General features: G+C 36.6%; 1 protein-coding gene across 2 annotated transcripts in view; it reads left to right on the top strand.

The window, feature by feature from the left end:
• Nucleotides 1–14,105, top strand: part of LOC107601246 (cyclic AMP-dependent transcription factor ATF-6 alpha-like) — a 49,169-nt gene that overhangs the window by 24,370 nt on the left and 10,694 nt on the right. The window contains exons 9-15 of one of the 2 annotated variants that reach the window (XM_016293361.1): nucleotides 102–193; nucleotides 486–626; nucleotides 2,195–2,305; nucleotides 3,059–3,158; nucleotides 5,812–5,882; nucleotides 7,273–7,384; nucleotides 12,837–12,921. In XM_016293361.1, coding sequence (XP_016148847.1) covers nucleotides 102–193; nucleotides 486–626; nucleotides 2,195–2,305; nucleotides 3,059–3,158; nucleotides 5,812–5,882; nucleotides 7,273–7,384; nucleotides 12,837–12,921 — 712 coding nt within the window. Of the gene's footprint in view, nucleotides 1–101; nucleotides 194–485; nucleotides 627–2,194; nucleotides 2,306–3,058; nucleotides 3,159–5,811; nucleotides 5,883–7,272; nucleotides 7,385–8,905; nucleotides 9,079–12,836; nucleotides 12,922–14,105 lie in introns of those variants that run through there. The other variant, XM_016293353.1, reaches the window with a different exon arrangement.

Consider the following 14,105-nt stretch of genomic DNA (forward strand, 5'->3'; position numbering starts at 1 on the left):
CATGAAAATATAAAAAAAATCAAAATGCATATTATAGACCTTTCATCGCTCTTCTGGTAAAATGACATGTTAACATTCACTATCATTCCTTTTCTCTTAAGAACTGTGTGCTGAAATCAACTGCGCCAAAACGGAGAGCTGTGTGTCTTATGGCAGTCCTGGTCTTCTTGGTCTTCAACTTGGGTCCAATGAGGTAAATAATTCTTTCATTTATTCAATTTCTGTATTTTAATTTGTCATTTATTGCTAAATGATTGCACTTTTAGATTGGTAAATGAATAGTCACATTAAATAATTTAAATGTCTATAGGAAAGTACTTGGTACCACAAGGCAATCTTGGTGGTCCTATTGGAAGGTTCCTTTTCTAAAGCCTGACTACAACTCATATGCATCTGTTTTGAAGGAACCAGAACGAATGTGTTATATAAAGGTTTATTTAATATCCTGACTTGTTTTCTTTTGTTTCCTTTTCTGTCCCACCCAGTCTGCTTGGAGGAGACAGAGGGTCTACATTTCCTGCTGCCCCTGCGTTCAGTGGCAGACACCTGCTGGGCTTTTCCCCAGAGTCTGAGAGAAACCTGGTGTCAGACAGGCCTCAGACTGATCCCTCTAACCCTGTCAACAGGTAACACTATTCTGTAGTTTTCTACATTTGCCCAGTCATGCTCAATGCTCTGTGTTGGGCTGGAAACACCTGAGACTCTTACTTATCGAATCTTGCAGAGTCCATTTATGTTTTGGAAAACACGTCAGCGCAGGTACTGAGAGACTCTGTCCAAATGCCTGCATAAGAGAGCAAGGCTCTTGTTCTGCCCCACACACGAGTTTACATACTAAGACTGGACAGCTAGCTAAGTTTGTTGTTTTTTCTACCCAGGGCAGTGTTTTGAAAGGCTATACTGGTTTCTCATGTCCAGAAAAATTGCTTATAGGAGTTCAAAAAACCCACATGAAAAGACAGATATTTGAAGACATGATTACTTTTAAAACCTTTTAAAAGTCAGTGTTTTCTCAAAGACATTCATCAAGCAGGGTCTAGTCAAATTTGAGTTACTTCACTCCCAGGGGTCATATTTCAAACCGCCTGGGTTAGGAAAGATCACCAGCGTTGCTAAGATTGTGAGAATTTTTTGGGGCTAAAACGGGTGGTGTTCCACAAGGCTCAATTTTTGGTTCATTTTTATTTCCTTGCCTTGTCCGTTACTCTCTGGTGTTTCCATTTCTGCTGTGTTTTTTCCACTAACAACTGTTCCTACGCTGGACTAAAGTTTTCTATTCCAGTTTAAACGGTGTAATTAGTTCTTTGAAATACATCCTAGGGTTGGATTGTTTGAGATGGTTAGTTTTTTTTTAGCTGTCTGGGGAGCAAAGCAGGAAATGAAATTATGTAATTCAGCACTGGAGAATGAATGAAAGCATATAGATTGAGATCCAGATGTTGGTTTTCCAAAGGGAGTTCATAAACACCTGCAAGAGTTTTAAAATCTCTTGCTCCTGTGTCATTCATCGGGATAATGTGTATCACATTCCTAAAAGGTTTTATCCTCAATTCGCTTGCATCCCAGTCTGAGTTTGGGTCTGTGCAGAGACTGTTTCTCTAATAGCGCAGGGTTTGTCCTATGTAAAGTATTTTTATTGTTGAGCATTGAACATATTAAGAACAGTTTAGTCTGCTGTCTTAATATATTTCCTTCTTAAGCCCATAGAAAGTAATCCAGACTTCCCACTCACTATTTCTGTGGGATGAGCTTCTCTGTCATGCTTGAGATGTCATTTCAGAGGCCACATATTTCCTTGGCTATTGCATTGAACTGTAAATGACTATATCAAGGAGATTTAGTATTTTGTTGTTCATGATGCCTTGGCTTTATTTTAAGCACAATGTACCTGCGCTAAGTGTGAACTTGTCACAAGTTGTTGGCAGTGTTTATTTATAGATTTTACAGATGATGTCTTTTCCCTTAGACAAGATAAGAAATAATTATCTTGGCTTGCACACTTCTACATGGTATTTTTTCAGATGTTAAGCCAGCAGTGCACCAAGAGATGATTAAAACAAGACCCTTATAAAATTCCTTATCTTGTCATGGAATTAAAACATCCTTATAAATATTCTGAACCCACATTTTCCATTCTTTTCTTTGTTAACACTTTCCTGTCTTTAATGTTGTTTTTATTCTCTCTTTCTCATAGGTTAGAGGATGTGGTATCAGAGCAGAAGGCTCTGATGGTGGTGAAGGATCCTCTGTATTTCAGAACTCCACCCCCCTGCCAGCCACCTGTCAACAGGACCAAGTGCATGAAGTCAGTACTGAGCATGTTTTACATCAGTTAATATTACCCCACCCCCTTTGATATTCAGATGCTGTTTAATATAGATTTAATCGTGTTAGTACTATCTGGCAGTTCTGTGACAAGCCAGTTCTCCTCAGATTTAGAGAACATTTACAGAACATCTGGTCCTGAGTGCCCCAGATTTGCCCAGTCTGATCTGATCTCAACCGAACCGAAAAGGAATTTTTATTACAATAGCCCTAAACAATAGCTCTGGTACATAAACATCTGAGCTCTGTTGTAATGACAGTAAAAGATAATTGTAGCAGTCTTTCGATCAACCAACAGTTCCGCTCCTTAATTATGATCGGCTGAGCCATGTTTGAAGCTGTTATAAAAACTCTATAAACACACACCTGTGACCTCATTAATCAGTATCATGCACAAATGATTTGAATTATTGTTTTGCTTTTTAAAAAAATATCCTTTTTTTGTTGCTGTGTGTTTTGTATGTAGTAACCATAGAACAGCTAAGAGACTGCAACAGCTTGTTTGAACTTTTTGCTTTAATAAGCACCAAACAGTATATATTTTTTTTATTATTCTCTTTGTTCTGTTTATTTATCATGTAGTTTGGTTGCAATTTCAAATCCAATGCAAAAATTCATTGACCATACCTTTTTTTTATACTAAAATACACCGTTTAGAATGACATAATTCTTCATATTACCACCTGACATCTTATGAAATCTAAAGTGATGTTTCTGCTCTGCATAACTATAGAATAGCACATGAGCTGAGGGGCTGGGTACATCGTCATGAGGTTGAGCGGACCAAAACCCGCCGCATGAGCAACACTCACCACAGAGGCAGAACCATCTTGGTATGACCTAACAACTTCTAGTTTCTCCTCCTTTAAAGCTGAATAGTTTTCTGAATTTATCATTCTTAATTTTTTTGCTTTCTTTCTGATATTGTTGATAATCCATCCTAAAAATTGAATCTGAAAACCAAATCAGATTTGTCTGAACAAGAGACACCTAAGTGTCTTGACATTGTCCAGTTCACTGACTGATGAGCCTTGTTTCTTTCTCTTTCAACTTAAACATGACATCTGTTTCGGTGTGGCTCAAATGCAGACACTGGGTTGCATACCTCCAACCCAGATACAGGCAGCTGAGAACCACCAGGATATAACACTGTTTATTTTCTTTAAATAGATCTTCTAAATGTTTACATTAGAGATGAGACCCCTCTCTCTGCACCCTCTCCTCTCACACTGGTCATCTCTTTCACTCCTTTTAACCCACTCTAAGTATAATCCAGTAGTCTTGGGAAAGTAAACAGCCCCCTACCCCAGTCTGCTCAGTCAACCTGTCTATTCTCTCTGACTAATTTCCTTTCTTTCTTTTTTTTTATTTTTTACAGTCATTGCTAAACTGAGTCTGATTGTCTTCAAAACCACTGTCAGAAACTTTACTTGATTTGATTGTGTGTAGAAACCCTCATGGTTCTAAGCTTTAAAATACCTATATACAAGTCAGCAGTCAACAGTTATCAAAATTAATATTATATATTAATGTTAATATTACAATACCGTTCAAAAATCTGAGGTTGGTAAATTTTTTAAAAATGTTTTCGAAGTCTCTTATTCTCACCAAGTCTGCATTTGTTTGATCAGAAATACAGTAAAAACAATAATACGCTGAAAAATTATTACAATTTGAAACAACTTATTTTGTTTGTTTTAATTATATTTCAGCTGAATTTTCAGCAGCTCTTTCTTCAGTCTTCAGTGTCACATGATGTTTCAGAAATCATTGTGCTATGCTGATTCGATGCTCAAGAAACATTTCACATTATTATTATTATAATTTTCAATGATGAAAACAAATGTACTGCTTATAATTTTTGTGGAAACCATGATACGTTTTTTCAGGATTTTTGGATTAATGGAATGTTCAAAAGAACAACATTTCTTTGAAATCGTTAACATCTGTGTTAGTGACATTTACTGTAATTTTGATCAATATAATGTGTCCATGCTGAATATAAGTATTAATTTTTCTTTAATTTTACTGACCTCAGACTATTAACAGTGGAATCACAATGGTGGGAAAAGATGAATGGGTTCAGTTTATTTGCTGTGTGTCTCGTGTGCAGAGGACAGAATGTGCTGAATGCCATGACAACGGCACAATGAAGTTATCTACTTCTGTTTGTCCAGTTGTCCAGGCTCAGTCAAAGCAATAGCTTAAACTCACATGAAAGGAGTGAAAGGAGACGAGGTGTTGTAAAAAGAATTGTCTTGAAACGTGTACAAAAATGTAATATTTATTTGATTTCCTAACCATACAACATATTTACTCCTGAAATGGTTACAGGTTATACCAACAGCCACAAATCAATGAGACAATATAAGCGCAGAGATTAGCTGCATGGATGAGGGTGGAGTAGCCTAGTGGTTTAAGATCTGCACTGGAAGCTGAGGTTCAAATCCTAAAAGGGGTGATCCATAATCTGTCACCATTGTGCACTTGAGCAAGACTCTTAACCGCACTGTTACTCTAGAGAGCCTGTTCTTGTAAATGATCATGACTGCTTTCTATGGCATAACGTCGCATAAATGTTTAAGAAATTTCACCAGCTTTGGTTGCAGATTCTCCCCTCAAAACTGTATTAATAATTTTACATAAGAAATGAAGAACTACTAAACTAGTCCCAGAAACCTTTCTTTAAGCCACATTCTGGCTTAATGTGAAGCTGTACGATTTATGCTGGCAGAATTAATCAGACTGTACTTGTTTGTATTAGTTCCTTATTTATTTTTATCAGATAACTAATAGTGAAAGCAGTTGGATGGACAGCGTGTTATGATTTAGAGAAGCGTAATGTACAGCAAGTTGATTGTTTGAAAAGCTACTCTTGTGTTTGAAGGGTCTGCCTTATGTTGGGAAACTGCCCTGACAGACACAAGCACACACATATCGATAAGTTCCCATCACCCAATCTGGAACCCTTCCATGTGTTTCCACCACATTAAAGGCCTTCTGATCTGGAAAAATCTCCAGCACAGAAGACTTGGTGATCTTAAACAGGAACTTCTAACTCCAGAGAAATAATGTCCTCACCATAAACAACAACAACAGCTCAAAGAAAACAAAACTAGATTTCTCCCATTATAATCAACAAGGATGTGTACTCTGGTACTGCCACAATGTTTGCGTTCCATCATCAGGATTGAGCCACTCTGTAAATTCTGTCGTCATTCAGGGTGCTGAGATGTTGGATGATTGAAGATGGATGGGTGTGTTGACAGATGGCAGTTTCCCAGATTCTGTACACTGTCAACACAGCACAGAACTAAACACAGTCTGATAGAGATGTTCTTTATCAGCATAACATACAATGACAGGAGCTCAATTGCAGAGATATTAAAGCACGCACAGTGAGACACAGGGAAATATGCATGAGCTCATATTTGCTTTTATAATTTGGTAAAAGAAAGTTACGTTTTTATTTTCTTTGTCCAACAGAAAGCAGCAGCTAAACGGGCTGAGGTACCACAGATCATGACACAGATCCAGTACACAGATTCCTCTGAAAAGTAAGTTGTGTGAAGAATTCATTCGACATCATTCAGCCCAAACAGCATATTATTTAGTCCCTGTCATTGTGGTATTATATGAGTGTCAGTTCTTGAGTCTGCAGTGTTGTATCAGTGCTATATAGCCTTTTTCATTGGGTATTTGCTAAAAAAAAAACTGTTAAAAAATTTATTTTTGTCCTTTTATGTGTAATGTGAACTTTGTGTAAATGTTGTAATATTCACTAATGTGCATTCTGAGAAATGGTCTCTGGACAGTTTGAATTTACGTGTTACAAGACAACACAATTCATGATCTGCCAAAGTAGGTGGTAGATTTGGCAGAATTCTGAAGAGTGTAAAGGTACAGAATTCTGTCCCAGCTTTTTTTTTTCTTCTTTTTAAGGTCATTTTTCAAAGCTGTCGTCAAGTCCAGTAATGCTTAAGGGAATTTCAAACTATGCCACACATAATTAGATTTCTTTTTTTGCTGTTTTTTTTGGGCACAATCATCCAAGAATACTTTTTTTTTTTCTTTTTTTTTTCTCCGTAATCTTTCATAATGAAGCGATTTAACCCATAGCCAAATTGCTATTTAGGCATTGTTTTAAGCTGTTGTTGCAGGTCATTCAGTCTTTAATATCAAATTTTGCCAGTAGTTAACCCAATAAATACGAGATGTTCTCAAGGGTGAAACTGATATCAAGTCATGTCCCAGTTAAATAGCCACCCTGCAAGTGGATGCTGGTGTGTTTTAAGAGAGGAGACTTCCACAAAGGACTACAAACTGCCTTTTGAAACGCCCACTTTTCACAGGCCTATCAATTCCAGATGTATAAAATCAAGTCACTTGGAAATGTCACATTACAGTACAATGAGTTATGAATGCCAATTCTGTTGACTTAAAATCTATCCTGGCTTATTGGGGGAAAAAAACTGTTTTTACACCTGACTGACAGACATTTCCTCCTACATGTTTTTTTTGTTTGTTTTATCTTTTTATTTAGTTTTTTTTGTGTGGGCCACTTGCTCTCCCTCAGGGTAAATCATATTTTTGGCTGCTGTAGTTTGGCTGACCTCAGCAGTGGATTGGGCCAAAAATCAACATGGCTGTCATTCCATTGCTTCACACTGACAACAGCGGAAAGGCCACATTCACACAGGAAAGAAAGTGTCTTATCAAGAGATTCGTGAGAACTGTAATTAGACTTTTCGCTTGCTCTAAGTTGCATGGTATTTTATTACAATAGGTAAACTAAACAGTTTTTTTTTTATGAAAATAAGCAGCGTGTATAACATTTCCTATTCAGTTCATGTTTTTACCTGCAGTAATAACATTAAAACATGCACAGGCAGTTGTTATGGCAAAATGTAAATCAGAGTTTAAAGTGTTTTCATATCCTGTATGCAGGATTCCCAGCAGCGAGCTGCAGGTGTATTACGCCCCTCACCGCACCTACAATGACTTCTTTGATGAACTCAACAGAAGAGGGGACACATTCTATGTGATCTCTTTCCGCCGGGTAAGTGGACCTCCACATCTATCTGCCTGTCTGTCTGTTCGTCCATCTGTCTGCTTTCTATCGGCCTGTGGCCACACATGGATGTGGTTAATTGGTTTTAGAGCCCACACAGCATCATAAAGGGACACTTGAGACTCTTCCACCTTAATGGCATGTCAGAGAATTTTCTAGCATGTGTCCCTAGATCTTGGGAGGTCTTTATAAACTTTTTTTTTTTTTCAGTTTCTAAACGATCATTCTTGTTTGAAATAAAGCACACTGTGGTTCTTGTAATGCCACCTCACTAGTATTTGGCATGTCTCTGTGATATTGAAATGAATATGTACAATTTAGTAAGCTGATCTGTGTGTTTTTTTTTAACTGTATAAAGTTTAATACAAATTAAATATATTTCACTAATTATGCTGTACACTAGCATTCAAAGGTGTGGGGGCAATAACAAATTAATATTTTTATTCAGCAAGGATGCATGAAATTGGTCCAAAGAGACAGACATGTGTAATTTTGAAGAAAAAAAAAAAATCTATTTAAAAATAAATGCTGTTATTTTGAACTTGAAACCTAAAAAATGCATCACTATTTCCACAAAAATATTAAGCAGTTACTACTGTTTTCAACATTGATGATAATAAAACATTTCTTGAGCAGCAAAACAGCATATTACAATAATTTTGGAACAATCGTTTGACACTGAAGCCTGGAATGATGACTGATGAAAATTCAGCTTTACCATCACATGAATCATTTTGAGCAGTCTAATGCTATATTTTTTTAATGATTATTTTTAGTTTTTGTTTGTTTTGGTATAAAATGGCTCTATCAGCCTGTGTTGACACATAAAACAGTTAGGAGCTGTAACCAGCAATATCATCAAAGTTTAACGATTTAATTGTTAAAGTATTGCAGCTGTGTTATGAATTTGACTGAAATGTGCTACAAACGTGCCTTTCCTATTAAATTTTGCAATAAATTTTAACTACCATCCCTCTCAGTCTGGTATTCCCAGGGCATTTATGATTCAGTGGCATAGAATCATCAAAATCTATTTAAGATTTGTTTGAGGCTATATGGATCAACTAAACAAGACTTTTTGTTTGTTCTTCGCAACATTTCATGGACACATGCTGTAACCACTTTGCTGCACATTATTTATTATAGTAGTGCTTTCGATGTCAGATTCACCCACCCCTAAACGTCACATACAAAAAGTGAGCTGTGAAAGACTTAATCAGCTAAGAGTTATTCAGATGGTTCAGGCCTAATATTTGTGCACATGTACATGATCTCAAGCTGTGTGTCATTCATTTGGAGTCAGAGTGTGTTAGTAGTAATCTGGTCATTTATTTCTGTTTCAGTCAAATTGCATGTCGTCTTTCATCAGTTCCTTCCTTATTCCTTGTATGTTTAAAGATGTTTTTTTCCATATCCTCAATACCCGCTTTTGATTATTCACTCGGAAGATGTGAATAATGTTGGCCTACATATTTGAAAAATAATATTTTAATCTCTTTTGTTACAAAGGGAATGGCGGGCGGGCGTATCCGTGTTCAGACGAATTGCAGTGGCCCAAAGCAAAATTAGCTCACTAAAATATTTCAGCAGTTTGCATGGGATGTGACAGTAGATGGTATCACTCTCTCTTTTCATCCTGTTGATTTTTTTGGTAATGGCGAACAGGTCTCCACTTGTCTTTTTTTGTGAAACTAAAGCAAAGAAATGACTCACCAAGTTGATGACTCATAATCAGAAAATAAAGATGTTTTGTGGATGCTAAGGACTGTTTTGCCAACTACTTTTTTTTCCAAACTAAACTTGATTTAAAGACTGAAAAATTGACTGTTTTTAGTTTTCATTAATCTCAGCCCAAAAAATGAGCTCCATCATACACGAGTTGAGCAAGAAGATGTTTGATCGGTTTAGTCATATTCAGACACTGCCCTGTTTTTTTATGTTTGGTTATTTCTCTAGGTTTGTTCAGTCTTTTGGGAAGTTAAACTTTCACAATATTGACTCCGCTTCTCCAGAAACCTCCTCAAATGGTGACCTCCATTAAAGAACCTAAAAAAGGTTAAAGCCTAACCCATTAGGTTGCAATTCTGGCCATCTAAAACTCAAATGCATTAACTTTATAAAAGGGGGGGGTTGTTTTTGCTTTTCCCTAATGTTGCATTACTAATGATGCACAGGACCTGGGGTTCACAATGAAGTTTTCTTTTGAAGAAAAAAAATATATGTATTGGAGAAAACCACAGGAGTACAATATATTAGCATTAGTATTACACTTAAAAATGGATAGCTCAACCAAAAATGAAAAGTGTCACCTACCTTTATTGATATACAAAAGAAAAAATTATAATTATGAGTTCAAATAACTTGTGTTAGTAAATAAAACATTATTTTTGGGTGAACCAGTCCTTCAAATTGAGCTAGACCACTCACTCAGCATTTGAAGTGTCACCAGTCTAAATCCTCATTCTACTTTCTGGACTATTGCTAAACAGTGCCTGTTGATCTTTGGCTTGTTAAATGAGGCCTCTTCTGATTGTCTTCAAGAATGTGTTACTTACAGTGGAGACCATTTTTAAATAAAGGATTAAAGTGTTTGTTAATGGCTTTAGTTAGAAATGAGAACGGAAAGAATGTGGAAATTCATTTGATACATTTTTCTTCATTTTTAATTTCAAAATGTGTTTATTTTGTTTCCTAGGTTTATGGGCATGTGTCTCTGAGATTTTGCTTGTCATGTTTTGTTTGTCTTTTCTCCCCTTCATGTGCAGTGAGCCCTCCATCTCTTTCTGGACTGTGTTTGCATCTTAATAGTGTTTATTTCATTGTTCCATTGAATCAAGCTCTCTGATCTCCCAGAGTTGCTGCAAACTTTCAAACTGCCCTGGGGATGTTTCCATTGTCATCCTCATGTAAGCCAATCATAATATCCTCTGATTGTAGCTCCCTTTGAGCCTATCACACTTTAGAGTTGGCGGGAATTTCATATCTATCTGATTAGATTGGTATAACTCATACCTTTCTCCACAGTCACTTGCCCTTTCACTCTTTGTCTCTCTTCCACCTTTCCTCTGGAGGATATCGAATCATAGAATTGCACCCACAGGTTTCAGAGATGTTCCACGTCACCTGCTGGAAACAAAGAAAGAATTTGGCCACTGCTCTTCCTAAAAGACCTCATTGTCATAATCTAGTCTAGAGAACCACAGAGGTTTGGGGAAGAGGTAGAATAAGCTAGAATAAGGTGTAACACAAATGTAATAATCTTTATGAAATGAATGTCATATTTGATATGACAAGCACATCTTTTTAATCAGGAACAGAACTGAACACCCAAAAGTGAAAATGTTGTCTTCATTTACTTACCACAGGCCTTAAAAAATGTCTTAAATCAGCAAAAATCTTGAATTCATAGTAATGCCAATAAATGTTGCATAAAAACCGCAAAAAGTAATATCTTCCTCAGTATTTTTGAAACTGAATTAGGTTTTTAGCCCATTTTTAGTCCTATCTGTTCTTGTTTTAATAAAACTCACTTCATTTTGATCAAATTCTCAGATAATAAGACTTCTTGTGTCATTTTGCTTCTCAAGATCATGAACGATCACATCATGACATTAAAAAAAAAAAAAAAAAAAGTCATAAAAATCATTAAAAAGTAATGTTGTTCCAGTACAAATATCTGGAAACAACTTAAATAAAACATTTTGTTCTAAGAATCTTTAGACATTTATACTGGAAAACAAGACGAAAAATACTGAAGAACAACATTACTTTCTTGCAGTGTTATCAGAAGGTACAGTAAAAAGTATTTATTTATTTATTTTACTGGTTGGGAGCCAGTATTAAACCTAAAGCTAAAAAGTAATGGACAAACAAAGTTTTGCTAATACAAGTCGTTGTGTACTCCCTAGACATTTACATTTAAAGAATATGTTAATGTATTGTGTTGCCTTCAATTTGTTCCTTTAGTTTTGTTTTTTTCTTTGTCTTAAAAATCTCATATCATCATGTTGTTCCAAAACGGAGCTCAAGAATTGGATTCAATTAAAGAATGAATATAATAAGGATTTGGAATGACATGAAGATGAATAATTAATGAGAGAATTTTAATTTTGGGGTAAACTATTTGAGTCCCATTGTGAATTCAATTTCCTGCACATCTTTCAGATGGTATTAAGCACAAACACATTTACTGAAGTCTACATGATTCGAGACGTCACAAATCCATGACCCATTTCCCATCCATCACACAGACATTATAATAACAGAATGTTATTACAGTCTCCAGCTCGTGGGCTTTCCTTTCCGTATGGGTTCTGTCTTCAACTGGTGTGTTCTGACAGGAGAACGTCTCCAATTGGTACTGAGTTGGACTAACATAGACACATTTCTGACCTGATTATAGAAGTGTTACATGACACTTTCTAGGTCTTCAAATGATAGTTCGCTTGCACTGAAAGAAACTGGCTGCTTTCTTTAGCAAATGTTAAGTGTACAGTGCTGCTTGAAAGTTTGTGAACCCTTTAGAATTTTCTATATTTCTGCTTAAATATAACCCAAAAAAATCATCAGATTTTCATGCAAGTCCTGAAAGTTGACAAAGAGAACCCAATCAAACAAATGAGATGAAAATATATACTTTGTCATTTATTTATTCAGGAAAATGATCCAATATCACATATCTGTGAGCGGCAAAAGTATGTGAATCTTTAGGATTAGCTGTTCATTTGAAGGTGAAATTAGAGTCCATCTGTTCAGAGGTGTTTTCAATCAGTGAGGTAACTATCAGGTGTCCGTGTGTGCCCTGTTTTATTTAAAGAACAGGGATCTATCAAAGTTTGGTCATGTTTGTGGAAGTGTATCATGGCACAAATAAATGGGATCTCTGAGCACCTCAGAAAAAGAGTTTGTGTTGCTCATCAGGCCAGAAAAGGTTTCAAAGCCATCTCTAAAGAGTTTAGACCCCACCAATTCACAGACAGATTGTGTACAAATGGAGGAAATTCAAGACCACTGTTACCCTCCCTAGGAATGGTCGACCAACAAAGAACACTCTTAAAAGCAAGACGTGTAAAAGTCCACTAGGTTTCAAAGGACTGCAGGCTAACTTCTAAGCAACTAAAGGCCTTTCTCACATTGGCTAATGTTAATGTTTCTGAGTCCATCATCAGGAGAACACTCTTTTTAAAAATTGTCATTTTAAATTGTAACAATATTTCACAATATTATGTTTTTTTTTTATTAAAAGTATTAAAATAAATTACAAATGTCATATTGTCATATTGTCTCACTCTTACTGTCCAACACTATCAGACATTTTCAGCAACCAAGTTGATGCTTCAGACTTCTTAAACTGTGATCAGAGCAATTTAGCAATGTAACAAACTCTCCTCATGCATGTGTTTTTGTGGCTGGCTGATGACTGTTCCTCTTTTGCTTACAGGATCACCTCCTCCTTCCCGCCACCAACCACAACAAGGGCAGCCGCCCCAAGATGTCCTTGGTCCTGCCAGCTATTAATTACAATGGTAAGAGAAAAGAATCGTGAATGATCTTATTTTCTAATGAACTGTCATCTAATACTAATAAGAATAATCATTCCTTAAATTTATATTAACTCTATATTGTGTTGTTTTTGGTCTTGTATTAATCTAGATCCTTTGCTGTAAGTGGCGATATTGCATATTCTGTTCATTTTTCATAAAATTAGAATTGAATCAAAAAAAGAGACGCATCTGTATACAGTGGGGAAAAAAAGTATTTAGTCAGCCACCAATTGTGCAAGTTCTCCCACTTAAAAAGAGGAGAGAGGCCTGTAATTTTCATCATAGGTATACCTCAACTATGAGAGACAAAATGAGAAAAAAAATCCAGAAAATCGCATTGTAGGATTTTTAAAGAATTTATTGGTAAATTCCTCGGTAAAATAAGTATTTGGTCACCTACAAACAAGCAAGATTTCTGGCTCTCACAGACCTGTAACTTCTTCTTTAAGAGGCTCCTCTGTCCTCCACTGGTTACCTGTATTAATGGCATCTGTTTGAACTCGTTATCAGTATAAAAGACACCTGTCCACAACCTCAAACAGTCACACTCCAAACTCCACCATGGCCAAGACCAAAGAGCTGGCAAAGGACACCAGAAACAAAATTGTAGACCTGCACCAGGCTGGGAAGACTGAATCGGCAATAGGTAAGCAGCTTGGTGTGAAAAAATCAACTGTGGGAGCAATTATTAGAAAACGGAAGACATACAAGACCACTGATAATCCCCCTCGATCTGGGGCTCCACGCAAGATCTCACCCCATGGGGTCAAAATGATCACAAGAACTGTGAGCAAAAATCCCAGAACCACACGGGAGGACCTAGTGAATGACCTGCAGAGAGCTGGGACCAAAGTAACAAAGGCTACCATCAGTAACACACTGCACCGCCAGGGACTCAAATCCTGCAGTGACAGACGTGTCCCCCTGCTTAAGCCAGTACATGTCCAGGCCCGTCTGAAGTTTGCTAGAGAGCATTTGGATGATCCAGAAGAGGATTGGGAGAATGTCATATGGTCAGATGAAACCAAAATAGAACTATTTGGTAAAAACTCAACTTGTCGTGTTTGGAGGAGAAAGAATGCTGAGTTGCATCCAAAGAACACCATACCTACTGTGAAGCATGGGGGTGGAAACATCATGCTTTGGGGCTGTTTCTCTGCAAAGGG

This window comes from Sinocyclocheilus grahami, unplaced genomic scaffold (genome assembly GCF_001515645.1).
Source record: "Sinocyclocheilus grahami isolate Dianchi unplaced genomic scaffold, SAMN03320097.WGS_v1.1 scaffold15.1, whole genome shotgun sequence".
Lineage (NCBI taxonomy): Eukaryota > Metazoa > Chordata > Actinopteri > Cypriniformes > Cyprinidae > Sinocyclocheilus > Sinocyclocheilus grahami.